Source organism: Oncorhynchus tshawytscha, linkage group LG03, assembly GCF_018296145.1.
Source record: "Oncorhynchus tshawytscha isolate Ot180627B linkage group LG03, Otsh_v2.0, whole genome shotgun sequence".
Lineage (NCBI taxonomy): Eukaryota > Metazoa > Chordata > Actinopteri > Salmoniformes > Salmonidae > Oncorhynchus > Oncorhynchus tshawytscha.
In genome coordinates, this window is record NC_056431.1 from 15,265,990 (window position 1) to 15,291,345 (window position 25,356).

A 25,356-nucleotide genomic window follows, 5' to 3' on the forward strand; every position below is an offset into this window, starting at 1 on the left:
AATAATAATATATATTATTATTATTTATTTTTTGCTATTGAAACGTTTATTATTGGCTGGCCAATAACCATTATCCAAAATGACGACAACCCAACTCCTCACCACCATTCTGTCTCATACTCTACTGCTGATAGTGACCTGAAATGTACTAAGCAGACAGGGATACCATATTTACATGTGTTTGAACGTACTGTATGTGTCATGCCAGAACCTATTGTGTCTCCTAATCCCTAGGCTTTAGCTCAGTGGGCTCACATAATCACAGCAGACCCGGGTTTGGGACAGATGGCAGTAGTGAGCTCAGTGACTGAGGTGACTGATGAAAGACCCATAGCGGGAGAACAGAGGTCACCGCAGTGCTTATTTTCCTACCCACTACCCAGAGACGGAATGCATCCCAAATGGCACTCTATCCCCGATATAGTGCACTACCTGGTCAAAAGAAGTTCACTAAATAGGGAAAAGGGTGCCATTTGGGACACAGAAACAGTGTCCCACAGGGGGCATGTCTGTGATGTCTGGGGTTATTTTACAGCCTGCTGAATAAACAATGGACAGGAATGTGTCAAGGCTGTTAAATCTTCTTCTGTTAAATCACTGTCTACGTCTACGAGGACACGCAAACCTCTCAAACCAATATTATATCAAACCAATATGATATCTTGCCCCAGGACACACTTCAAATTTAGCTAGTGATGCTGCTTTGTAGCTGTGACAGGACTGTGAGATCAGATAATCATTATTATCCCTGAGGGGATATTGGTCTTGGACATCTTTGTCTCAACCACACAAAAATACATGAATACAAATACAATATTAAAAGAGAAGTTATGTTGTGTTCACTGAAAATAGTTTTAGTGTCCCAGTCTTTCTCCTTCATACAGTATATGAGACCCCGTAGCCCACTTTCTGAGGTGATTGAAGGGCTGCCCCGCAGCCTGTGAGAGCTCTTCAGACCTCTATAGCGCTGTTACACCAGGGGCCCCTTGCATGTCTCTGTCCTGTTTGCTCAATATGTGGAGTGGATACACACTCATGTGTAGAACTGTGCACCAGACTGAGTTTTCCCCCCTGCCACTAACCCACCGGCTGACAATGGAAGAGTTCAAAGCAGTTGATTTAAATGTGAGAGATATACTAGAACTGTGCCCTTTTAGCCAGCTAGACGAGACAATATGGACACAGAGTAAGTTGTTTGTGGGTCTCCTTCAATGTAATCACACTGATACACTGTGCGACAGCTCTGTACAGTATTAGAGGGAAGGAAAGTTTTACTGGGCACCGTGGCATGAGTGTACTTCCCTCAGGTAAGTAGAGGGAAGGTGGGCCTATGGGGAGGGACACACTGAGCCCTGTCTCTGTGGTGTACTAGAAGGCTAGGTTTGTTCAGGTGGAGATTTGATGCCTGTTTCCTTCCTCCTCTCAGAATCGAGGATGGGGTTGTGTACGGCTGGGCTGGCCTGGAGGTGTCTGCCTAGTGTGTCTGGCAGAGTCTGCTGTACACATCCAGTGTTACTGTAACATATGGTCCTGCTAGACTTCTACAGCTCCACATGGTCGATAGGACCCTGAAGCATGACTGAAACAGCCCGTGATGGCTCCTTCCTTTATGTCAGTAATATTGTGACACATTTGATAAATGGAGTCAGGTTTTCATGGTAGGCTGCTATGAGTTATTTATACGTCTCTTGAAAGCCCTCGGTTCTCCCCTGCAGACTTAGAGTACAGGGCTGTGTGAACACCTCATCTTCTCAGGCTCTCTGGCTCGGACTCCCACAGCTGGGTTAGACCGAGAGTAGAGTGAACACATGCTTTATATCAGCAGGATATTGCACTACAATATATAGGTCTCCTGAAGCCATTTTAACTAAGGACTGTGATCCCCCTCAACCCCCACATCCACCCTACCCTGTGACACACATGTTCACTGTCACGAAAGACCCACATGTGAAGTGTCTATCAGAATATACTGTAACTACATACAATGCTATTCCCCACAGAGTAAAAAGAGGAGAGGAAAAGTGTTTTTTCAATTTCACATCTTTTATTTTCAAATCAGTTTAATGTATTTTTAAAGAAATGCAGTGTCCATAAACAGGTCTTGAGGTATTGAGACATTAGTTGGAGTTGTCAGAGCAGTCAGAGAAGCACAGGGCATCCCTTTTGCTCTTGTCACCAGCAGCCTCCTGCTTGCCGTACATTGTCTTCTCCATGGTCCTCTTCTTTCCCATGCAGCTAAGAAAGGCACAAGACAAAACGTACCAATCAGTGTGGTCTATTAATACATGTTGCTATGAGATGAACATTTTAACCTTCAATTTCATCTTATATGGAAGTGAGTTCTGGCCCTTATCTATAGTTGACATGATCTATTTTCGGTTCCAAGCACCCTATCATTTAGTTACGCATGAGGCTAAGAGTTGAGACTGACCTGATGAAGTCCTCCATGGCGTCGAGGCGCTGCTCCATGCCCTCCATCCTCAGCAGAACCTTCTCCTGAAGCTCCATCATCAGCAAAGCCTTGTTGCTGTCACCTTTAGCCAGGCACTGGAGCAGACCTCCCTTCCCTTGGCCTTGCCTTGTCCACTTTCTCCTGCTGAGCCACAGGCAAACCAAGCAGATGACCAGAAAGGCCCCCCCGAGGACCAGCATGGTGCAGTCCACTTCAGGCATGGTTATGGAGTCCAGGATGGATGTGTTGTACTCCTCCTTTCTCTCCACCACATGTCTCAACTCGTCTGGTGTGATATCCATGCCAACTCTGGACCAGGTTGGGAGTTTGCAGTGCTCCACGCCAATGTCAATGCACACCATCTTGAGAAGAAGTAAGGCCGAACGTGAGGATGAAGTAGCCCCAAATTGATCCTGGGCTTATTTGCTCCTGGGCTCTTTGTAGGTCTAAAGATGTGTCAGACTGATCCAACCGTGTCTGAGGAACGAATGAAGGCCTGGGAAAGTGTCAGTCTCAGATCACCCTCAGCAGTCCAATTGTGACATCATTTGAGTGTCATTTGACATCATTAGACTGTCATGATGTCACAATCCAACCCTGTCTGAGTGTCAGAGCCTGAGCCAATGAAATGCAGCCCCCGACCATCTCAGAAAACCTATTGTGACATCATAAAGCAGTCAAATGACACCTTGAATCATTTTGTGAAAATGGCACCCTTGCATGCACATCAAAACGATTGTAGCAAATATAGTGCCATCTGGAATGATGAATTAAAACTGTCTATTCAAACACGTCTTAAAACAACATAGTCCAACATAGTATCAAATACATCTGGAACTGAAGGGAAGGTTATTAACTCTATTCATACACTGTCTTTCATCTGGCGCACCATTCAGCCTGACTTGTTTGCGCAACATTTTGAAACAGTATGGAAGTAATTTACTGTGCTATGGCTTTAGGAAAACAGCTGTAGAGACTTCATGAAATCATCCATGGCCTGGCTTGAGAACATCTCCTGAGATTGCTCTTGGCTGCTAAGAGAACCCCTTTCGACATGGCCATGGGTGAATCCTCCCTTTGACCTGAGTCTCACTGTACAAATGAAAAAGAAAAGTCACACACTCCTTTCTCCTTGCTGAGACCCACTCTACCATATACGATGCACTAGTGCAGCAGCACCCTGTTCAATCTTTGTATCAGCAAGGAAATGCGTGTGTGATCAGTCAATGCCAAAGGCCTGATCAGTACATGATAATCATGGGGTCAATTCAGAACCATCACCTTCTATCCCACTCAGATTTGTATAGGATTGTTAGAGATTTCTCAGGTCATATGTTGTTGTTTTGAATTGATTCATTTCTCAGTGTTAGAAGTTCTAAGATTCTTTAAAAGACCTGTCATCTTTTCTCATGGCAGCATACTGTAGGTACATGTTATTTTTACTGAGCGAGTGGTGCACTGTTGGGGAACCCTGACCCTTCCAGGATGGTCATCATGCCCTGTCAGAAGCTGTTGTGATTAGACCAGATCAGTAGGAGGATCTGGTAACACAGAGTTCAGTTCACTGAGAGACAGAGCCAACCGCTGAGAACACAGAGGTCACCTCACTGGTCACTTTACTCTACTGCCGTCAGTGGGCTAAGAACCTGGCCACACAGAGACAGAAGAAACACATGGAGAATGCACCACATATCCATCTATTCATCAGAAGTTCAGTTCGGTCATCTCCGTCAACATATGAGGCGAGCCCCTATAGACAAACCTTTGGCTCAACCTGTTTTTGAAGGATACAACATTTCTGTGAAGCCGGGACCTGGGCAATCTATCCACCCTGAGTAGCATCCCTCAGTTTACATCAGCAGAAGCACCCCACACTGCACCACATTTAAACCCAGAGCCTCAGCCAAGTCCTCTCCCACACCTCTCATGGGAGATATAACCACAGGAGAGGGAGGTGGTGGGCATTCAGCCTAAAGTAGATGCACACACACACACACACAGAGAATAGCTTATGCAACTTTTATATAATGTTGAGTATGCCACGGTTTTTAAAATGAGGATCTTCCAGTTCACTTTCATAGGAGGAATATCTATCGATAGACGCTTCAGTGCAGAGGGTGGACACGCAATGTTAGGATGCGATGCTCCACTCTAACCATCATGTACTAAAATGGAATGTCTGAGTATATATACATAAAGAATTATGCCTCCTAGGTAATGAAGTACCTTGCAAAAGTGCACCTAATCTCATTGGTACCTTCATAGCTGAATTCAGATCCATTCCCAAGATACTGTGCACTGACTGACCTCTCCTTCTCTCTCTCTCTCTCTCTCTCTCTCTTTCTCTCTCTCCATGTCTCTCCGCCTGCAGACACCCTGTCTGTGTCCAGTAACGATGCCATCCAGCCTGGCACCAGCCACACCCTGGGCTTCCACAGCTCCCCAGGGCCCAAGCGACCGGGCAACACGCTGAGGAAGTGGCTAACCAGCCCAGTGAGGCGCCTGAGCAGCGGCAAGGCCGATGGACACGTCAAGAAGCTGGCCCACAAGCACAAGAAGAACCGCGACGGACGCAGCAAGAACGCAGACTCCGCCGGCTCCCAGAAAGACTCGGACGACAATGCCGCCACGCCACAGGACGAGACCATCGAGGAGGTCCGTTCGATTGGTCACCTCTATCACTCATATATCACTTCCTTTCTTTCTCTTTTACATGATCTATTCAACATTAAATCTCTCACTAATTTCTTTCTCTCCTTTCTTTTGAGCTGATTGTGTTCTATGTAGTTGTAAGCTCTGTTGTCGTTGTCCCTCTACAGAGGATGAGGAACGAGGGGCTGAGCAGTGGGACTCTGTCCAAGTCCTCCTCCTCTGGGATGCAGAGCTGTGGGGAGGAGGAGGGGGAGGAGGGGGCTGATGCTGTACCCCTACCTCCCCCCATGGCCATCCAACAACACAGCCTGCTGCAGGCTGACTCTCAGGACGACAAGGTGAGACACACACACACACACACTTAATAGGCCTCCATGATGTTTAGTTAGAGTATATCAAAGAGGGGACAATTGTCTTTCCTGTAAGATATTTTGGAAAATAAAAAGAGACATTGGTAAATCAATGAATGTATTTATTTTAGACCAGTTTGTCTGAAGAGGTAGATATTTTATACCTATGCAGTTTAGCTTCATTCATTCATCATCACAGAACAGTTATTGTAACTAGAGCGATAGGCTTTTCTTTGACACTAATATCATTTTCTCTTCTTTCTTAACTTTGCTTTAACTTTACCATAGCATTATGTTGATTTTTGTTCTGCCTCTATTTTGTCTCAGTTTCCGTACCTCTCCATGTAACTGCCTACGCTCTAGTCACACTCCCACATCCAACCAACCAACCCAGTCTTTATTTTACTTCCCAGCCATCCATCCTGTCATGCTATCTCCTCACCCTCGTACCTCTCCATGTAATCCATCCCCAGTCTTTATTTTGCTCCCATCCATCCTGTCATCACCCTCACCCCCGTACCTCTCCATGTAACTGCCTACGCTCTAGTCACACTCCCCCCAACCAACCAGCCCAGTCACTTCCCATCCATCCTGTCATGCTATCTCCTCACCCCCGTACCTCTCCATGTACCACTGCCACGCTCTAGTCACACTCCCCCAACCAACCAACCAGCCCAGTCTTTATTTTACTTCCCATCCATCCTGTCATGCTATCTCCTCACCCGCATACCTCTCCATGTAACTGCCTACGCTCTAGTCACACTCCCCCAACCAACCAGCCCTGTCTTTATTTTACTTCCCATCCATCCTGTCATGCTATCTCCTCACCCCCGTACCTCTCCATGTAACTGCCTACGCCTGGTCACACTCCCCCAACCAACCAGCCCTGTCTTTATTTTATCTTCCCATCCATCCTCCCCAACCAACCAGCCCTGTCTTTATTTTACTTCCCATCCATCCTGTCATACGCTCTAGTCACACTCCCCCAACCAACCAACCAGCCCAGTCACTTCCCATCCATCCTGTCATGCTATCTCCTCACCCCCCTCTCCATGTAACTGCCTACGCTCTAGTCACACTCCCCCAACCAACCAACCAGCCCAGTCTTTATTTTACTTCCCATCCATCCTGTCATGCTATCTCCTTACCTCTCCATGTTTACGCTCTAGTCACACTCCCCCAACCAACCAACCAGCCCAGTCTTTATTTTACTTCCCATCCATCGTCATGCTATCTCTAGTCACACTCCCCAACCAACCAACCAGCCCAGTCTTTATTTTACTTCCCATCCATCCTGTCATGCTATCTCCTCACCCCGTGCCTCTCCATGTAACTGCCTACGCTCTAGTCACACTCCCCCAACCAACCAACCAGCCCAGTCTTTATTTTACTTCCCATCCATCCTGTCATGCTATCTCCTCACCCCCATACCTCTCCATGTAACTGCCTACGCTCTAGTCACACTCCCCCAACCAACCAACCAGCCCTGTCTTTATTTTACTTCCCATCCATCCTGTCATGCTATCTCCTCACCCCATACCTCTCCATGTAACTGCCTACGCTCTAGTCACACTCCCCCAACCAACCAGCCCTGTCTTTATTTTACTTCCCATCCATCCTGTCATGCTATCTCCTCTCTCTCCATGTAACTGCCTACGCTCTAGTCACACTCCCCCAACCAACCAACCAGCCCAGTCTTTATTTTACTTCCCATCCATCCTGTCATGCTATCTCCTCACCCCCGTACCTCTCCATGTAACTGCCTACGCTCTAGTCACACTCCCCCAACCAACCAACCAGCCCAGTCTTTATTTTACTTCCCATCCATCCTGTCATGCTATCTCCTCACCCTCGCTGCCCTATGTTTTTCTAGGACTATTGTTGCGGATGTGACAAATACTCCATTTGCTGTAGTTAGTGAAGTTTGACTAGAACTGACTGACTACCCCTTTAAAGACCTGGCCTTGTTTAGTCTAGCCTGTTGCTATTGTTTAGCCAGACTAGCTGTGCTTGTGACTGGCCTGTTGCCCGGTTTACCCCTGTTGTAATGGAGTATTTAAAAGCACATGTACATTGTTCAGTCATATGCTCCACTGTGGTGCCAGTGCTCAGAAGCTTGCTCCAACCAACCCCAACCCCCACCTCGTCCCCTGTATCCTCCATGCTAGCCTGGCCCCCATTAGACCCCTATTTGGCCCCGATTAGGGAGACCACACCCATTTGGAATGCTGGGCGGTGTCAAAACACGTCAATGGTGAGCTTCTCTAAGAAATGAATGTATGATGCGGTGATGTCATCATGTGCTGTAATATGTAGAAACATATTTAATATAGTGACAAATACTTTACTGAAAATATTAATCAAATGTAGATTGTAAACATCACTGTAAAGAGTAAAATGGTAAGACCCACCCGTCCAAATGTTTAAAAAAAAAAAAAAAAAACTTAAAACTGTATTTTTGGTTAAGGGCTTGTAAGTAAGCATTTCACTGTAAGGTCTACACCTGTTATATTTGGCGCATGTGACAAATAACATTTGATTTGATTTTAATATTAAACCATACACACCTCTCTCTCTTTCTCGCTCTCACACTTTCTTTACTTTCTCTGGTTCTTTCTTTCATGTTCTCTCTCGCTCTCACGCTCTCTCTACTTTCTCTGTCTCTCTCTCTCACGCTCTCTCTACTTTCTCTGTCTCTCTCTCTCACGCTCTCTCTACTTTCTCTGTCTCTCTCTCTCACGCTCTCTCTACTTTCTCTGTCTCTCTCTCTCACGCTCTCTCTACTTTCTCTGTCTCTCTCGCTCTCACGCTCTCTCTACTTTCTCTGTCTCTCTCGCTCTCACGCTCTCTCTACTTTCTCTGTCTCTCTCTCTCACGCTCTCTCTACTTTCTCTGTCTCTCTCTCTCACGCTCTCTCTACTTTCTCTGTCTCTCTCTCACGCTCTCTCTACTTTCTCTGTCTCTCTCTCTCACGCTCTCTCTACTTCCTCTGTCTCTCTCTCTCACGCTCTCTCTACTTTCTCTGTCTCTCTCTCACGCTCTCTCTACTTTCTCTGTCTCTCTCGCTCTCACGCTCTCTCTACTTTCTCTGTCTCTCTCTCACGCTCTCTCTACTTTCTCTGTCTCTCTCTCACGCTCTCTCTACTTTCTCTGTCTCTCTCTCTCACGCTCTCTCTACTTTCTCTGTCTCTCTCTCACGCTCTCTCTACTTCCTCTGTCTCTCTCTCTACTTCCTCTGTCTGTCTCTCTCACGCTCTCTCTACTTTCTCTGTCTCTCTCGCTCTCACGCTCTCTCTACTTTCTCTGTCTCTCTCTCATGCTCTCTCTACTTTCTCTGTCTCTCTCTCTCACGCTCTCTCTACTTTCTCTGTCTCTCTCTCTCACGCTCTCTCTACTTCCTCTGTCTCTCTCTCTCACGCTCTCTCTACTTTCTCTGTCTCTCTCTCACGCTCTCTCTACTTTCTCTGTCTCTCTCTCACGCTCTCTCTACTTTCTCTGTCTCTCTCTCTCTCTCTACTTTCTCTGTCTCTCTCTCACGCTCTCTCTACTTTCTCTGTCTCTCTCTCTCACGCTCTCTCTACTTTCTCTGTCTCTCTCTCTCTCACGCTCTCTACTTCCTCTGTCTCTCTCTCTACTTCCTCTGTCTGTCTCTCTCACGCTCTCTCTACTTTCTCTGTCTCTCTCTCTCACGCTCTCTCTACTTTCTCTGTCTCTCTCTCATGCTCTCTCTACTTTCTCTGTCTCTCTCTCACGCTCTCTCTACTTTCTCTGTCTCTCTCTCTCACGCTCTCTACTTTCTCTGTCTCTCTCTCACGCTCTCTCTACTTTCTCTGTCTCTCTCTCTCTCACTCTCTCTCTACTTTCTCTGTCTCTCTCTCTCACGCTCTCTCTACTTTCTCTGTGTCTCTCTCTCACGCTCTCTCTACTTTCTCTGTCTCTCTCTCACGCTCTCTCTACTTTCTCTGTCTCTCTCTCTCACGCTCTCTCTACTTCCTCTGTCTCTCTCTCACGCTCTCTCTACTTTCTCTGTCTCTCTCTCACGCTCTCTCTACTTTCTCTGTGTCTCTCTCACGCTCTCTCTACTTTCTCTGTCTCTCTCACGCTCTCTCTACTTTCTCTGTCTCTCGCTCTCACGCTCTCTCTACTTTCTCTGTCTCTCGCTCTCACGCTCTCTCTACTTTCTCTGTCTCTCTCTCTCACGCTCTCTCTACTTTCTCTGTCTCTCGCTCTCACGCTCTCTTTCCTTTCTATGTCGCTGTCTGTCTCTCTCTGTCTGTGTCTCTCTCTCTGTCACTGTCCCTCTGTCTCTCTCCCTCCCTTCCAGGCGGCCTCTCGTCTATCGGGCCGACCCAGTAGTTCAGAGACACCCAGTGCGGCTGAGCTGGTCAGTGCCATCGAGGAGCTGGTCAAGAGTAAGATGGTAAGACCCAGATATCCATCTGTCTACCACACCACTGTCAGTTACGCACACACATGCACAGACACACACTGCCAGCTCAGCTCAGGCCAGTCTGGTGCCAGGGTGAATGTGTGACGGTGCCATGGCCCACCAGTCATCTGTGAACCATTTGAGTCACCACACCAACTGACTGCTTCTAGACACAAGACCTGGCATAGCACATTAATGCTGCCAAACTTTGTCACACCCTCATAGCAGCAACACCACTGCTCTCTCTGCTAGCACAGTGATTGTATGGAGAAGCTCTGCTTACTCACTGCATGTGCACAATGAATATACAGTAAGTTCTCTCTCTCTCTCTCTCTCTCTCTCTCTCTCTCTCTCTCTCTCTCTCTCTCTCTCTCTCTCTCTCTCTCTCTCTCTATCAGTCCCTGGAGGACCGTCCCAGCTCTCTCTCTGTGGAACAAGGGGACAGCAGCAGCCCCTCCCTCAACCCCTCTGACAACTCCCTCCTGTCCTCCTCCTCCCCCATCGATGAGATGGACGAGCGCAAGTCGGGTTTCCTCAAGAGACGCCAGTGAGTTCAGTTTCACTTCGCAACGTCTCATACGTAGAAATAGAATGACTAGAAGGGTCCCCCTCATTCAAGCCAATGAGGCCATAATGGGTGGACCGGTGAAGGGCCCTTTCTAGTCATTCTATTTCTAGGGTATGTCTAATATGCCCTGAGCCATCAGATAAAACTATCCTGTGGTGGTCTAGTTAAACAATCCCCTCATTGCTTACTTCACCTCTCTTCCCTACAGCTATGTGTTACTGGAGCTGGTGGAGACAGAGAGGGACTACGTGAGAGACCTGGGTTCAGTGGTGGAGGTGAGAACACCTTGTTTCTTATTTTACTGTAGGCCCATAATCATTGACTCAATCCTCTCCATCACACTTTGTTCACGTTCTAGACTTGGTCAAAGTGCTAGGTCCCGTCCACAAAACAATCCCTAATCCTTACGACGCTAGGTTCTCCATATGAATCTAAATGAGCTGAAGAGGTATAAGCAATATGGTAACAGCTCCACCTTGCCCTCTAAACATAGTGCATATGCATATCAGATCAGATCACCACAAGTGCCCTAAGGGGCAGAGGTTGTTTGTGGACAGGGCATTGGAATAGTATTGGCTGAATTTGGTGCTGTGTATAGTCCTGTGGTCACCTGAATGTCTTATCTCCCCTTCAGGGCTACATCAGCAAAATGAAGGAGGACGGCGTGCCAGACGACATGAGGGGAAAAGACAAGATAGTGTTTGGGAATATCCATCAGATCTACGACTGGCATAGAGAGTAAGACGAGAATAGTACCTACCTACAGTACTAGCGTTATTATTAGATTTACTTTTATATTAGTGTATTTCTCACAATACTCTTCTCTGATTGGCCACAGCTTCTTCCTGGGAGAGCTAGAGAAGTGCCTGGAGGACCCTGATAGGCTGGCTCCCCTGTTCGTCAAACAAGTAAGAGAGATTTGATGGTTTTCATTGGCCACAATATACCATCAGTAGTGGATGTCACTGTGCTGTGCATCATAACAAGGTTAGTGCTAAACCCTAACCTTAACCCCTAATTTAAATGTGAAATTAAATGGGGTAGGGACATCCCAAGGATTCTGGATAGCAAGGACCATAATACCACTTTCTCACCATTTCCCTTGTTTTGTTTCCTTGTTTTCCTGCTAGGAGCGACGGTTACACATGTACATCGTGTACTGTCAGAACAAGCCCAAATCAGAGCACATCGTGTCTGAGTACATAGACACTTACTTTGAGGTAAGAATACACACACTCCCTCCACAGATACCCCGCATGTGAGTTTATTCCAGTCTCGAACGGAGCACATATTTCATCATAAGAGCCTCATTGTTTCCTGTTCTCATACCTTGTGTTATATTTTTATGTAGTCCTTTGTTTTTTCTGTGTGCAAATAAATCTAATGGCTCCCTGTATATTTTAGGAGTTCAAGCAGCGTCTGGGCCACAGACTCCAGATCACTGATCTTCTCATTAAGCCTGTGCAGCGCATCATGAAGTACCAGCTCCTACTGAAGGATTTACTTAAGTTCTCCAAAAAGGCTGCAGTAGATACTACTGAGCTGGAGGTAAGAACTACAATCTGGGTTTGATTTGATGGCCTTCCACCCCTAATAACATGGACGAGCATTAATATTGGTCTGGTTTTGTTTTTATCTAAAAGTTATACTTGTTATAAAGCTGTGATTATGTTTTCTTTCCCTCTAAAATTGTGTTTTCTATCTTCTCTGTTTCTCCCAGAAAGCAGTGGAGGTCATGTGTGTTGTGCCCAAAAGATGCAACGACATGATGAACGTTGGGCGTCTCCAAGGCTTCGACGTAAGACTCACGGGCTTTGTCTTCTTCAGGGAATAGAGAATGTGGTCTTTCAGTTCGATCTGGCTCAGTTTAGAAGGTCACAAATTTTCCAAAATAGATGACTTGAATTTGATTTCAACCGTTAAGTCACATGGATCATATGATAAATGGGAGAAGGGCTTGGGTTTGCTCTCTCTCTCGCTGTTTTCACTCATTGTATTATATGGTAATAGCATGCATATAATATGCATATTTCACCTGAGTGACTAAGAATAAGTCTGAGGCTGTCTTCTGTCCTCCCTCCTTTTATTTGTATGTATTTTATTTAAAGGTCCAGTACAGTCAAAATTCTGTTTTGCCTGTTTTTTTTTTTGTATCAAACTGACTGTAAAAGTGTGAACAAATTTGATTAGAGTTATTTCCTGATAGTTTCTGATTCAAAATACAATCTACACAGGACCTTCTAATCAGCAGGTTTGCATGTGTGGGATTTTTGGCTTTCTATGGTGACATCACCATGCGTAAATTGGTTAATAGACCAATAACAAAGAGAGTTCCAAACCTCTCTGCCAATAACAGCTAGTTTTCCCCTCCCCACTTTGATGACTCCTAGACACTTTAGCTAAATTCTTGCTTGAGAAATAGTGTTTTGCTAACACCTACTTTTGCCCATTTGAATGGAAATCTATTACAGTATGGTACTTACCCAGAAATAATTTGATATGGATATAAAATGGCTGCATTGGGCCTTAAACCTTTATTTAACCAGCCAGGCAATACATTGGTATTCCCCCATTCAGGGCAAGATTGTGGCCCAAGGCAGACTGCTGCTCCAGGACACCTTCATGGTATCAGATCAAGACGGGGGGCTTCTCACAAGGATGAAGGAGAGGAGGGTCTTCCTCTTCGAACAGATCGTCATCTTCAGTGAGCCCCTGGACAAGAAGAAAGGCTACTCCCAGCCAGGATACCTCTTCAAGAACAGTGTCAAGGTATGGAGCATCGATCGTGATCATCTTCCCTAATCAATCCACTTAGATCATATTACAGTGGATGTATTTTTTGGGTGTGGACATTGCTAGGATAGTAATTGCCCTAAGGGCCAAAATCGTTGGAATAGTTGTCTGATTCTGAAAACACTCACATCCCCTCCTCTTCCCTATATCTTGTGTGTGTGTGTCCAGGTGAGCTGGCTGGGCCTGGAAGAGAGCACAGACGACCCCTGTAAGTTCACCCTGACCTCCCGGTCATCCAGTGGCGGTGTGGAGACCTACGTAATGCACTCAGCCAACCCTGGAGTCAGCCAGATGTGGGTCCACCAGATCACCCAGATCCTGGAGAGCCAGCGCAACTTTCTCAATGGTAAAAAAGACACATCACGGATCATCTGTGTAACTGTGTGGTGATATTATGTTAGCTTCTCCCAGATGATTACGATGTTTCATCTGTCTTCCTGTGTAGTCATCCGCTCCATAGAATGTATCAACATTCTGAGAAAATAAGTGTTTAGAGCACACAATAATATGGACTACAGCATGATGTACTGAAATGCAAAATGCAAAGAATGTTTTTATATTTTTGTTTCATAGCTAGACAGTGTGTACTCATACCACTGAGGTGACTCTTTCTCTCTGTCTCTCTCTCTCTTTGTGTCCCCCAGCACTGACATCCCCTATAGAGTACCAGAGGAACCACGTGGGTGCAAGTGGACCAGGCCTGGGGGCCCCCAGCAGCAGCAGTGGCCTGGCAGGAGGCGGCTGCAGCAGCTCCACAGTTGGCCCTGGTAGTAACTCTCTGTGTGGCCCCCAGAGTCGCCGGCCCTCGCGCATCCCCCAGCCCTCCTCGCGTATCCCGCAGCCAGTCCACCACCACCACCCCCCGGGCTCTGACGGCCCGGACAGAACAGCAGGTACGTGGTCCCGACAATCCCCCTCCACCTCCCCCTCCTCCCAGACCCCCTGCCCTCCTGACCATGCAGAGGGGGACCTGGGGCCCCAAGATGTCCCCAAGATGCAAGTGCTGGAGGGTCCCCGGCCCCACAGCAGAACCAGCAACAACAGCAATGGCAAGTCCTTGGGCGTTGCTGAGGGCAGCTTCAAGGAGAGCTACCCTGGGGAGGACCCTCAGACTCCCATCCCACGGCTGGCTGTGGCCCCTCTGAATCTTGCCAAGCCTCGAGTAGGGACGGTCTCTCCACTGACCTGTCCCATAAAGGAGGAATTCATCCCGGGCAGCCCAGCCCAGAAAAGCTCCTTTTTCTGGTCCACCGCGGTCCCAGCCTCCCCAGCTAGCCGACCTGGCTCCTTCTCCTACCACAGTGATAGTGGAGACTCGACCCTGGGCCACAGGGAGAGCCACAGCCACCGCCACTCTACCCACAGCAAGGATATAGACCGCATGAGCACATGCTCCTCCACCAGTGAGCAGTCCGTACAGTCCATGCAGAGCAACGGGGTAAGATCCCTACTCAAGTCCCAGGCTTCTGTCCGGCTTAGTCCCTACTAACCTTACTGGCTGACCAGAAGTTCTCCTGGGTCATCTGAACCACAAGTGCATACTAAACTATCTAAGTACACTAACTTGCCTATTTGTGTGAGTTTTCATCCTTCCTGCTGTCTTTCAGACTCTACTAACAGTGTGTTTTTGGTTGGTACAGCAGCTAACTGCTACAGTAACTCAGCTTGCTGTACTGTATGTTGGTGTCCTCTCCTCTCCCTTGGTAAGTGTTTCCAGTATGACTCTCTTCCTCTGCGTCCCTAACTTCACACACCCAGCTCTGTCTTGGCTCTAACATTTTCTAGACATGACCTGAGTTTTTGCTGTCCCTTTGCTTCAGGCTATTGTGGTCTGATCTGAAAAACCATAGAGGCATTTACTGGGTTAAATGCAAATGAATTCTGATATAATGGAAGATTGATATTTGACTTCACCTGCCTGCAAGAAGGGGAGCTCTGATGTAAAAAGAAACGCTTGCCGTCTCTCCTGTTTTCTCTTAGCTCTTGCTCTGACCATACTGCTTCGTTTCTGTCTTGGTTCTGTGGGACTGATGACACATCCTTGTTCCCGTTCTCTCCTGTTTTCTCTTAGCTCTTGCTCTGACCATACTGCTTCGTTTCTGTCTTGGTTCTGTGGGACTGATGACACATCCTTGTTCCCGTTCTCTCCTTGCCTTGCCCCTGAATACATTTGACTCGCACCAAATGCATTTGGCCTCACTTCAAACTTTATTTCAGGCTCTCTCTCCTGAAACTGTTTCCACTCTACTCTCAATGTCTTTGAGAGACACCCACTCCATGTTAACTCTACTCTGTCTCTCTGACTTCTGGATACTTTGTCTTCGCTTCTACAAATGAGAAGGTCTAGTTATGAGATATGTAGGAATCAGATGTCACTCTACTTTATGAACCTTTTGTAATGAATGCTTTGAAATTAGTCCTTCTTTGTGTATGAGCTCTAGCATATAAACAGCTGAACAACATGATGCTCATGTGCTGTCAAATCAGTAACATTTGAATTTGTTTAGTCTTTTAGAGTCATTATCACATAATTCTGTCTGTCTGTCTGTCTGTCTGTCTGTCTGTCTGTCTGTCTGTCTGTCTGTCTGTCTGTCTGTCTGTCTGTCTGTCTGTCTGTCTGTCTGTCTGTCTGTCTGTCTGTCTGTCTGTCTCTCTCTCTCATCCTCCCCTGCCTCCCCCTCCTCCAGAGTGAAAGCAGTAGCAGCAGCAGCATCAGCACCATGCTGGTGACCCAGGACTACGTGGCCCTGAAGGAGGATGAGATCAGTGTTTCCCAGGGCGAGGTGGTCCAGATGCTGGCCTCCAATCAGCAGAACATGTTCCTGGTGTTCCGGGCTGCCACCGAGCAGGGCCCTGCCGCCGAGGGCTGGATCCCCGGCTACGTACTGGGTCACACCTCCACCATCATCCCCGACCTCCCCGAAGGAACCATCAAGTAAGAGACAGACACTGCTGCTACTCCATGTACCAACTTGAATGAATTAATGAAAAGCTTAATCATCCCAAAGACATTTCCATTTTCACATCATGAGCTCTGCAATCATTAAAGTGAAACGGTAGACAAAGATGTAGAAGTCACAAGTTAAACTTTTCTCTTCCTTTCTTCCTTTTTCTTTCTCTCTCTCTTTTCCCCTTTCTTTCTCATTCTCTTGTCTGGAGCAGGAAATCATCCTCGTGGCACACAGCACTCCGCATCAGGAGAAAGTCTGAGAAGAGAGACAAGGAGACCAGGAAGGAAAATAAGATGGAAAACGGCTATCGCAAATCTCAAGACTGTCTGACTAATAAAGTTTCTGTAAAGGTAGAGTTGATTTGATAATCACCTGTATGGCTGTAAGACTTAAAGCCCCTCTACATTAAACTCAATATGGCTGTAAGACTTAAAGCCCCTCTACATTAAACTCAATATGGCTGTAAGACTTAAAGCCCCTCTACATTAAACTCAATATGGCTGTAAGACTTAAAGCCCCTCTACATTAAACTCAATATGGCTGTAAGACTTAAAGCCCCTCTACATTAAACTCAATATGGCTGTAAGACTTAAAGCCCCTCTACATTAAACTCAATATGGCTGTAAGACTTAAAGCCCCTCTACATTAAACTCAATATGGCTGTAAGACTTAAAGCCCCTCTACATTAAACTCAATATGGCTGTAAGACTTAAAGCCCCTCTACATTAAACTCAATATGGCTGTAAGACTTAAAGCCCCTCTACATTAAACTCAATATGGCTGTAAGACTTAAAGCCCCTCTACATTAAACTCAATATGGCTGTAAGACTTAAAGCCCCTCTACATTAAACTCAATATGGCTGTAAGACTTAAAGCCCCTCTACATTAAACTCAATATGGCTGTAAGACTTAAAGCCCCTCTACATTAAACTCAATATGGCTGTAAGACTTAAAGCCCCTCTACATTAAACTCAATATGGCTGTAAGACTTAAAGCCCCTCTACATTAAACTCAATATGGCTGTAAGACTTAAAGCCCCTTTGCATTAACCTCAGTATGGCTGTAAGACTTAAAGCCCCTCTACATTAAACTCAATATGGCTGTAAGACTTAAAGCCCCTCTACATTAAACTCAATATGGCTGTAAGACTTAAAGCCCCTCTACATTAAACTCAATATGGCTGTAAGACTTAAAGCCCCTCTACATTAAACTCAATATGGCTGTAAGACTTAAAGCCCCTCTACATTAAACTCAATATGGCTGTAAGACTTAAAGCCCCTCTACATTAAACTCAATATGGCTGTAAGACTTAAAGCCCCTCTACATTAAACTCAATATGGCTGTAAGACTTAAAGCCCCTCTACATTAAACTCAATATGGCTGTAAGACTTAAAGCCCTCTACATTAAACTCAATATGGCTGTAAGACTTAAAGCCCCTCTACATTAAACTCAATATGGCTGTAAGACTTAAAGCCCCTCTACATTAAACTCAATATGCCTGTAAGACTTAAAGCCCCTCTACATTAAACTCAATATGGCTGTAAGACTTAAAGCCCCTCTACATTAAACTCAATATGGCTATAAGACTTAAAGCCCCTCTACATTAAACTCAATATGGCTGTAAGACTTAAAGCCCCTCTACGTTAACCTCAATATGGCTGTAAGACTTAAAGCCCCTTTGCATTAACCTCAGTATGGCTGTAAGACTTAAAGCCCCTCTACGTTAACCTCAGTATGGCTGTAAGACTTAAAGCCCCTCTACATTAACCTCAGTATGGCTGTAAGACTTAAAGCCCCTTTGCATTAACCTCAGTATGGCTGTAAGACTTAAAGCCCCTCTACGTTAACCTCAGTATGGCTGTAAGACTTAAAGCCCCTCTACATTAACCTCAGTATGGCTGTAAGACTTAAAGCCCCTTTGCATTAACCTCAGTATGGCTGTAAGACTTAAAGCCCCTCTGCATTAACCTCAGTATGGCTGTAAGACTTAAAGCCCCTCTGCATTAACCTCAGTATGGCTGTAAGACTTAAAGCCCCTCTGCATTAACCTCAGTATGGCTGTAAGACTTAAAGCCCCTCTACATTAACCTCAGTATGGCTGTAAGATCTAAAGCCCATCTACATTAACCTCAGTATGGCTGTAAGATCTAAAGCCCCTCTACATTAACCTAATTTAATGGAATCATGTTGTAATTATTTAATGTATGTGTGGTCAAACTAATTTGGAGAAGAAACATTTGTGTTCATATTTTTTCTTTCAGCTTCTAAACCCCAACTACATCTATGAGGGTATGTATATATTTAAATGCTTTTGCTTGGGCTTTACTATACAGTAAATTAACAACATCTATTTTTTCACATAGTAGGGGTTCAATAAGACAAGTTTTTATTGTCTTGTATTGTAATGCATACTTTCTATTGTCTATTGGGTAGCTCAGATGTGGGATTGTGTAGTTTGCATGTAAGTATTCTCCTCCGAGCCAGAGCAGTATGTAGGGCAAGGAGCCTATCTCCTGTTTCTGTAGCGTGAGGCAGCTTGAAAAAGAAAGTACACCCCATGGACAGGACGCTAGTATATCGCAAGGCTAGTTACAGTTGAAGTAGGAAGTTTACATACATTTGGTTGGAGTCATTAAAACTTATTTTTCAACCACTCCACAAATTTCTTGTTAACAAACTATAGTTTTGGGAAGTCGGTTAGGACATCTACTTTGTGCATGACACAAGTAATCTTTCAACAATTGTTTACAGACAGATTATTTCACTTATAATTCACTGTATCACAATTCTAGTGGGTCAGAAGTTTACATACACTAATTTGACTGCCTTTAAACAGCTCGGAAAATTCCAGAAAATGATGTCATTGCTTTAGAAGCTTCTGATAGGCTAATTGACATCATTTGAGTCAATTGGAGGTGTACCTGTGGATGTATTTCAAGGCCTACCTTCAAACTCACTGCCTCTTTGCTTGACATCATGGGAAAATCAAAAGAAATCAGCCAAGACCTCAGAAAAAAAATTGTAGACCTCCACAAGTCTGGTTCATCCTTGGGAGTAATTTCCAAACGCTTGAAGGTACCACATTAATCTGTACAAACAATAGTACGTAAGTATAAACACCATGGGACCACGCAGTCGTCATACCGCTCAGGAAGGAGACGTGTTCTGTCTCCTAGAGATGAATGTAGTTCAGTCCCAGAACAGCAAAGGACCTTGTGAAGATGCTGGAGGAAACAGGTACAAAAGTATCTATATCCACAGTAAAACGAGTCATATATCGACATAACCTGAAAGGCCACTCAGCAAGGAAGAAGCCAGTGCTCCAAAACCGCCATTAAAAAAAAGCCAGACTACGGTTTGCAACTGCACATGGGGACAAAGGTCATACTTTTTGGAGAAATATCCTCTGGTCTGATGAAACAAAAATAGAACTGTTTGGCCATGATGACCATCGTTATGTTTGGAGGAAAAAGGGGGAGGCTTGCAAGCCGAAGAACACCATCCCAACCATGAAGCACGGGGGTGGCAGCATCATGTTGTGGGGGTGCTTTGCTGCAGGTGGGACTGGTGCACTTCACAAAATATATGGCATCATGAGGGAGGAAAATTATGTGGATGTATTGAAGCAACATCTCAAGACATCAGTCAGGAAGTTAAAGCTTGGTCGCAAATGGGTCTTCCAAATGGACAATGACCCCAAGCATACCCCAAGCATGCTATAAAATTTGTGAGCAGAACTGAAAAAGCGTGTGCGAGTAAGGAGGCCTACTTACCTGACTCAGTTACACCAGCTCTGTCAGGAGGAATGGGCCAAAATTCACCCAACTTATTCTGGGAAGCTTGTGGAAGGCTACCTGAAATGTTTGACCCAAGTTAAACCATTTAAAGGCAATGCTACCAAATACTAATTGAGTGTATGTAAACTTCTGACGCACTGGGAACGTGATGAAAGAAATAAAAGCTGAAATAAATAATTCTCTCTACTATTATTCTAACATTTCACATTCTTAAAATAAAGTGGTAATTCTAACTGACCTAAAACAGGGAATTTTTACAAGGATTAAATGTCAGGAATTGTGAAAAATGTAATTGTATTTGGCTAAGTTGTATGTAAACTTCCGACTTCAACTGTAGCATGTGACACAGTCAAACTCACGTGTTCTCTGTCTGTCACCTCTGTAGTACCCCCAGAGTTCCTGCTGCCCCTGAGTGATGTGACCTGTGACCTGGGGGAGAGTGTCACTCTGAGGAGTAAGGTCTGTGGAAGACCCAAAGCCTCGGTCACCTGGAGAGGACCTGACCACAGCACTCTGAGCAACGACGGACACTACAGCATCACCTACAGGTACACACCGGCAGTGATGACATTCTACGTTACATTTTAGTCATTTAGTAGATACTCTTCAGGGATCATTGCAACGCGTTAGAATGACTTAGCTGTTGGAAGACAATGTTCTGTTGTAGTTGAATTAATGTAAATGTTGCTATTGTTGAAACTTAACTTGTGACTTCCCTTCTCTCTCTGCAGTGACACGGGCGAGGCAACTCTCCTCATCATGGGTGTGTCTGTGGAGGATGACGGGGTGTACACCTGTGTTGCCACCAACGTAGTGGGCAGCATGTCATCCTCCGCCAGCCTCAGAGTCTCAGGTTAGTCACTGTTGAGTTGTAGACTCCTGTAGAGATACAGTATATCCTCTATATTCACACTACTTACACACAGTATATGAATTCTTCAGTACTTTTGCATTTTAACATTCAATGTTTCTCTTTTCCCAGAGGCCTCTGACGATGGGAGTGAAGTGATCTGGAAGAACAACTTTGAGTCCTTCTACACAGAGGTCACAGAACTGGGCAGGGGGAGGTTCTCAGTGGCTAAGCGCTGTGACCAGCGTGGGAGCAAGCGTGCCGTGGCAGCCAAACATGTAAACAAGCGGTTGATGCGGCGTGAGCAGGTGCTCCAGGAACTGAGGATACTACAGTGTCTGGAACACCCACACCTGGTCGGCCTGCTGGACACCTTCGAGACAGCCACCAGCTACGTGCTAGTGCTGGAGATGTATGTTAGAAAACTGTGGATGGGCTCCAAATGGCACCCTATTCCCTATAACTGATCAAAAGTAGTACCCTACAGAGGGATAGATAGCATTTGGGACATACACACTGTATGTATTATGATTATTGAGGAAATTATAATTCCTGAATTGAAATAGAATTGGTTACCGTTTTGAACAATGTATTACTGTATATATTTATCTACTGTGTTGTGCTTTTGAATCATGTTCAAGCAGCCCTCTTGTACATCTACCATATCGGTGGGCTAATGTCTCTCTCTTGTGCTCTGGTGCTTTGTGTCTGCAGGGCTGATCAAGGCCGTCTCCTGGACTACATAGTCAGCTGGGGTAACCTCACTGAAGAGAAGGTGGCCTTGTACCTTCGGGACATTCTAGAAGCTTTACACTACCTGCATAGCTGGAGGATAGCTCACTTGGACTTGAAGGTGAGTCAAAGAGACTGTGACATATAGAGCAGGAGTTAAATGTGATTGTGTACTGTATGATGGCTAACTGATTGTTCTTAAGCAAAGCTAATACTCCCATCATGGGTAAATTCTTAAACATATCGATCTTTGCGTGTATGTGCGTGGGTATCGGTGTGTATCCCTTTAGCCTGAGAACTTGTTAGTGGAGCAGAACTCTGCCCAGCCCGTGGTCAAGCTGACAGACTTCGGAGACGCCGTCCAGCTGAACAGCGGCCACTACATCCACCCTCTACTGGGCAGCCCAGAGTTCTCAGCCCCGGAGCTGGTGCTGGGCCAGCCCGTCTCCCTGACTTCTGACCTCTGGAGCCTGGGAGTTGTAACATATGTGGTATTGAGCGGGGCATCTCCCTTCCTGGACGAGAGCGCTGAGGAGACATGCCTGAACATCTGTCGTCTGGACTTCAGCTTCCCCCATGACTACTTCCAGGGTGTGAGCCAGGCGGCTAGGGACTTTGTGTGTCTCCTGCTACAGGGCGAGCCGGACCGGAGACCTTCGGCCGCCGCTTGCCTTCAGGAGCCCTGGCTGCAGCCGTGGGACTCCCACCAGCAACAAAACCAGCACCCAGGGTGCATCGACACCTCCAGACTCATCTCCTTCATAGAGCGGCGGAAACACCAGAACGACGTTAGGCCCGTGGGCAGCATCAAGACGTTCCTTCACAGCAGACTCCTCAACCAGATATAAGCAGGTTAGAGGACTACAGTACCCAGAAACCACCAAGTCACAATGATGATCTCATCCTCCCTCAGCCAACTACGCCACTTCCTTAGAACTATTTTACCCAGCATCCTGCTGCTGCTGTCTGCTGACTGCTTTGAATATTTGTGACTGAGATATACCCCCCCAAGAGATTTAGATACTTCCCTTCCATCCCCACCTTTGTATGTACGATGGCTATATGCCTGCACAAAAGTAAACTATTTGAAAGTATTTCAAACTTGACTAACAGGGAGAACAAAGCTTTCTCGAGAGCCAGTGAGAGCAAGCCTTGTTTGGATAGTATTACAAACCGATACTGTAATATCGGGTTGCTTTTGGTTGAATATAAGAAAATTGTTTTTGTAATGAGAGATTACTTTTTGTAAAGGAAATGTATAGTGAAGAAACAAATGTCTTTTCATATACCTTTTCAAAGACAAAGGTTATTAAAAAGAATGAAAACAAAAATGAATGCGACATATGAACAAAGCACCACCGACCCTCACAGGGTCGTTGCTTCAGAACACTACTTCTAGAACCAGTTGGAGACCAAACTCATTGTAGTTGTGGTTGATTAACATACAATAACTCGGCAAATGCTTTGTTCTGGCCTTGCTATTGTGCTATTGGACCCATAACAGTTAGTACAATTGTTATTTTAGTCAGATCTCAGCAGAGAAATAAATAAACAAGCAAACAAACAACAAAAAGCTATAACACTATTGGAAAAGCTCTTTAGATTTCTGATATATCCGCCTTACTTTGTAAATAATGTGTTCCTGCCTTCATTCTCATTTTGAAGAATTTGTCTCAAACGCTGTTTCATTAGCTGAGTAGTAAGTCCTGCCAATGGAAGAGAGGTGTGCGGGAGACCAGCTCCTCCTCATGCCAATCAAAATACTTAAACCCTCACGACCAGAAATACTTCTAGAAATGCACTCGTATTTTGCGTTAACTTCTCATGTGCAATGTTGCAGCTTTAACATGTATGCAACCATTTATGAAGACGTGTGTTGTACCCGTAATCTAAAAAGGCATGTACGTACCTGGTACTGCAGTAGATGTATGTATTGTGTTGCTATTTTCCGTATTAAGTTCAGTATTAATATCTTGGTAACCTAAAATGCAGGTTTTTGCAAATAATGTAAAATAAGAAAAAATATTTGAATCGATTTTGGCACTTATGCTTTCAGTTTGTCATTGATTTGTTTTATTTTCTGTAACTATACCAAAGTTAACTGTACTTTACTCTCTTTAAATGTGTTATATAATGTACCATGTTAAGTTATGAAAACCTTGCCGAACCTAGAGATGTTTACATTGGTTCACAGTGGCTTTATTTATTAGCGTAAGGACGTTGAGTTGTTGTTACTGCTTACCTAATTAACATTTCAAACTTCACTTCTCAAGCTGTGCACAAAGTGGTGATTGCTGTGTACGTTTGTTTGACTTTTTAAGTTATGTATTTCGCTAGACATTGTGTTGCAATGATCAACATCTTGGTTTCACTGAAACTTGGGATAGCATTCTTTGCCGAGCCTTTGGTTTGAAGGGGGGGAAAAATACCCACAACATTGTACCAGCGTTACAATAATTGTGCATGGACGTTGCGGCGCTATTACCCTAACCTTTATCTGAGAGTGACCATGACCGAGCTGTTTTCAGTGAATTAATCATTGTATGAATTCAAACTGATTTTAAAGTGCCAGTCAATTGATCTGGAGAGGCAGATGAAACCTTTTCAAGCTTAAAAGGAAATACATCTGTTATCAGTTTCATGTCTATGTCAAGGCAGTAGTCACAGTGATACAATGAATGTGTTTGTGAACCTGTACAGTCCCATTTTGTGTCCTCTTATTTATTCATGTGTAAAGCTGTACAGACATGGAGGACAAACATGGGAACCTGGATGTAACCTCATCATATTTGATACATACTACATTATTTTGAATGTTAAATTACTTATTTTTACTTTTGCATGTATATTTCTTTGTACAGAAATTGTTTACACATTACTTGCTGTAAATATTTAATTTAGTCCTCAGTTATTTTGCCATTAAACGTATGGAACATACCCTTGGAAGTTTTTCTAGTATTTATGTATGTACAATGCCTTCAGAAAGTATTCATACCCTATGACTTATTCATGTTGTGTTGCATCCTGAATTCAAAAATGGATTACAAATGTTTTTTTCTCACCCATCTACACACAATACCCCATAATTAGAACATGTTTTTTGAAATTTGTGCAAATGTATTAAATTAAATACAGAAATATCTCATTTACATAAGTATTCACACCCCTGAGTCAATACATGTTAGAATCACATTTGGCAGCGATTACAGCTGTGACTCTTTCTGGGTACGTCTCTAAGAGCTTTGCACACCTGGATTGTACAATATTTGCCTATGACCAGCATACCCATAACATGATGCAGCCACCAACATGCTTGAAAATATGAAGCGTGGTACTCAGTGATGTGTTGTGGTGGATTTCTTTGGCACATTTTTTGCAGTTTTAATTAAGTGCCTTATTGCAAACATAATGCATGTTTTGGAGTCATTTTTATTCTATACAGGCTTCTATCTTTTCATTTAGGTTAGTATTGTGGAGTAACCATCCTCAGTTTTTCCATATCACAGCCATTAAACTCTAACTGTTTTAAAGTCACCATTGGCCTCATGGTGAAATTCCTGAGCGGTTTCCTTCCTCTCTGGCAACTGAGTTCGGAAGGACACCTGTATCTTTGTCGTGACTGGATGTATTGATACAGTATCCAAAGTGTCATTAATAACTTCACCATGATCAAAGGGATATTCCATGTCTGCTTTAGATTTTTCTTTTTTACCATCTACCGCTATTTGCCCTTGTTTGCGAGGCATTGTTAAACCTCCCTGGTCTTTGAGGTTGAATCTGT

At 44.8% G+C, this 25,356-nt stretch overlaps 1 protein-coding gene across 5 annotated transcripts in view; it reads left to right on the plus strand.

The window, feature by feature from the left end:
- The window catches only part of LOC112228299 (triple functional domain protein-like), a 146,494-nt gene extending 121,982 nt beyond the window's left edge, over positions 1-24,512 (plus strand). For 3 of the 5 annotated variants that reach the window (XM_042310475.1, XM_042310479.1, XM_042310484.1), the window contains 22 exons: positions 4,824-5,107; positions 5,272-5,442; positions 9,779-9,874; positions 10,282-10,430; positions 10,660-10,726; positions 11,086-11,189; positions 11,290-11,359; positions 11,582-11,671; positions 11,856-11,999; positions 12,172-12,249; positions 13,029-13,220; positions 13,413-13,590; positions 13,889-14,682; positions 14,885-14,947; positions 15,932-16,179; positions 16,407-16,545; positions 18,458-18,485; positions 20,379-20,541; positions 20,725-20,846; positions 20,976-21,255; positions 21,558-21,696; positions 21,866-24,512. In XM_042310475.1, coding sequence (XP_042166409.1) covers positions 4,824-5,107; positions 5,272-5,442; positions 9,779-9,874; positions 10,282-10,430; positions 10,660-10,726; positions 11,086-11,189; positions 11,290-11,359; positions 11,582-11,671; positions 11,856-11,999; positions 12,172-12,249; positions 13,029-13,220; positions 13,413-13,590; positions 13,889-14,682; positions 14,885-14,947; positions 15,932-16,179; positions 16,407-16,545; positions 18,458-18,485; positions 20,379-20,541; positions 20,725-20,846; positions 20,976-21,255; positions 21,558-21,696; positions 21,866-22,423 — 4,157 coding nt within the window. In that variant the 3' untranslated portion in view covers positions 22,424-24,512. Of the gene's footprint in view, positions 1-4,823; positions 5,108-5,271; positions 5,443-9,778; positions 9,875-10,281; positions 10,431-10,659; positions 10,727-11,085; positions 11,190-11,289; positions 11,360-11,581; positions 11,672-11,855; positions 12,000-12,171; positions 12,250-13,028; positions 13,221-13,412; positions 13,591-13,888; positions 14,683-14,884; positions 14,948-15,931; positions 16,180-16,406; positions 16,546-18,457; positions 18,486-20,378; positions 20,542-20,724; positions 20,847-20,975; positions 21,256-21,557; positions 21,697-21,865 lie in introns of those variants that run through there. The other 2 variants (XM_042310482.1, XM_042310490.1) reach the window with 2 other exon arrangements.
- Positions 24,513-25,356: the final 844 nt, after the last annotated feature.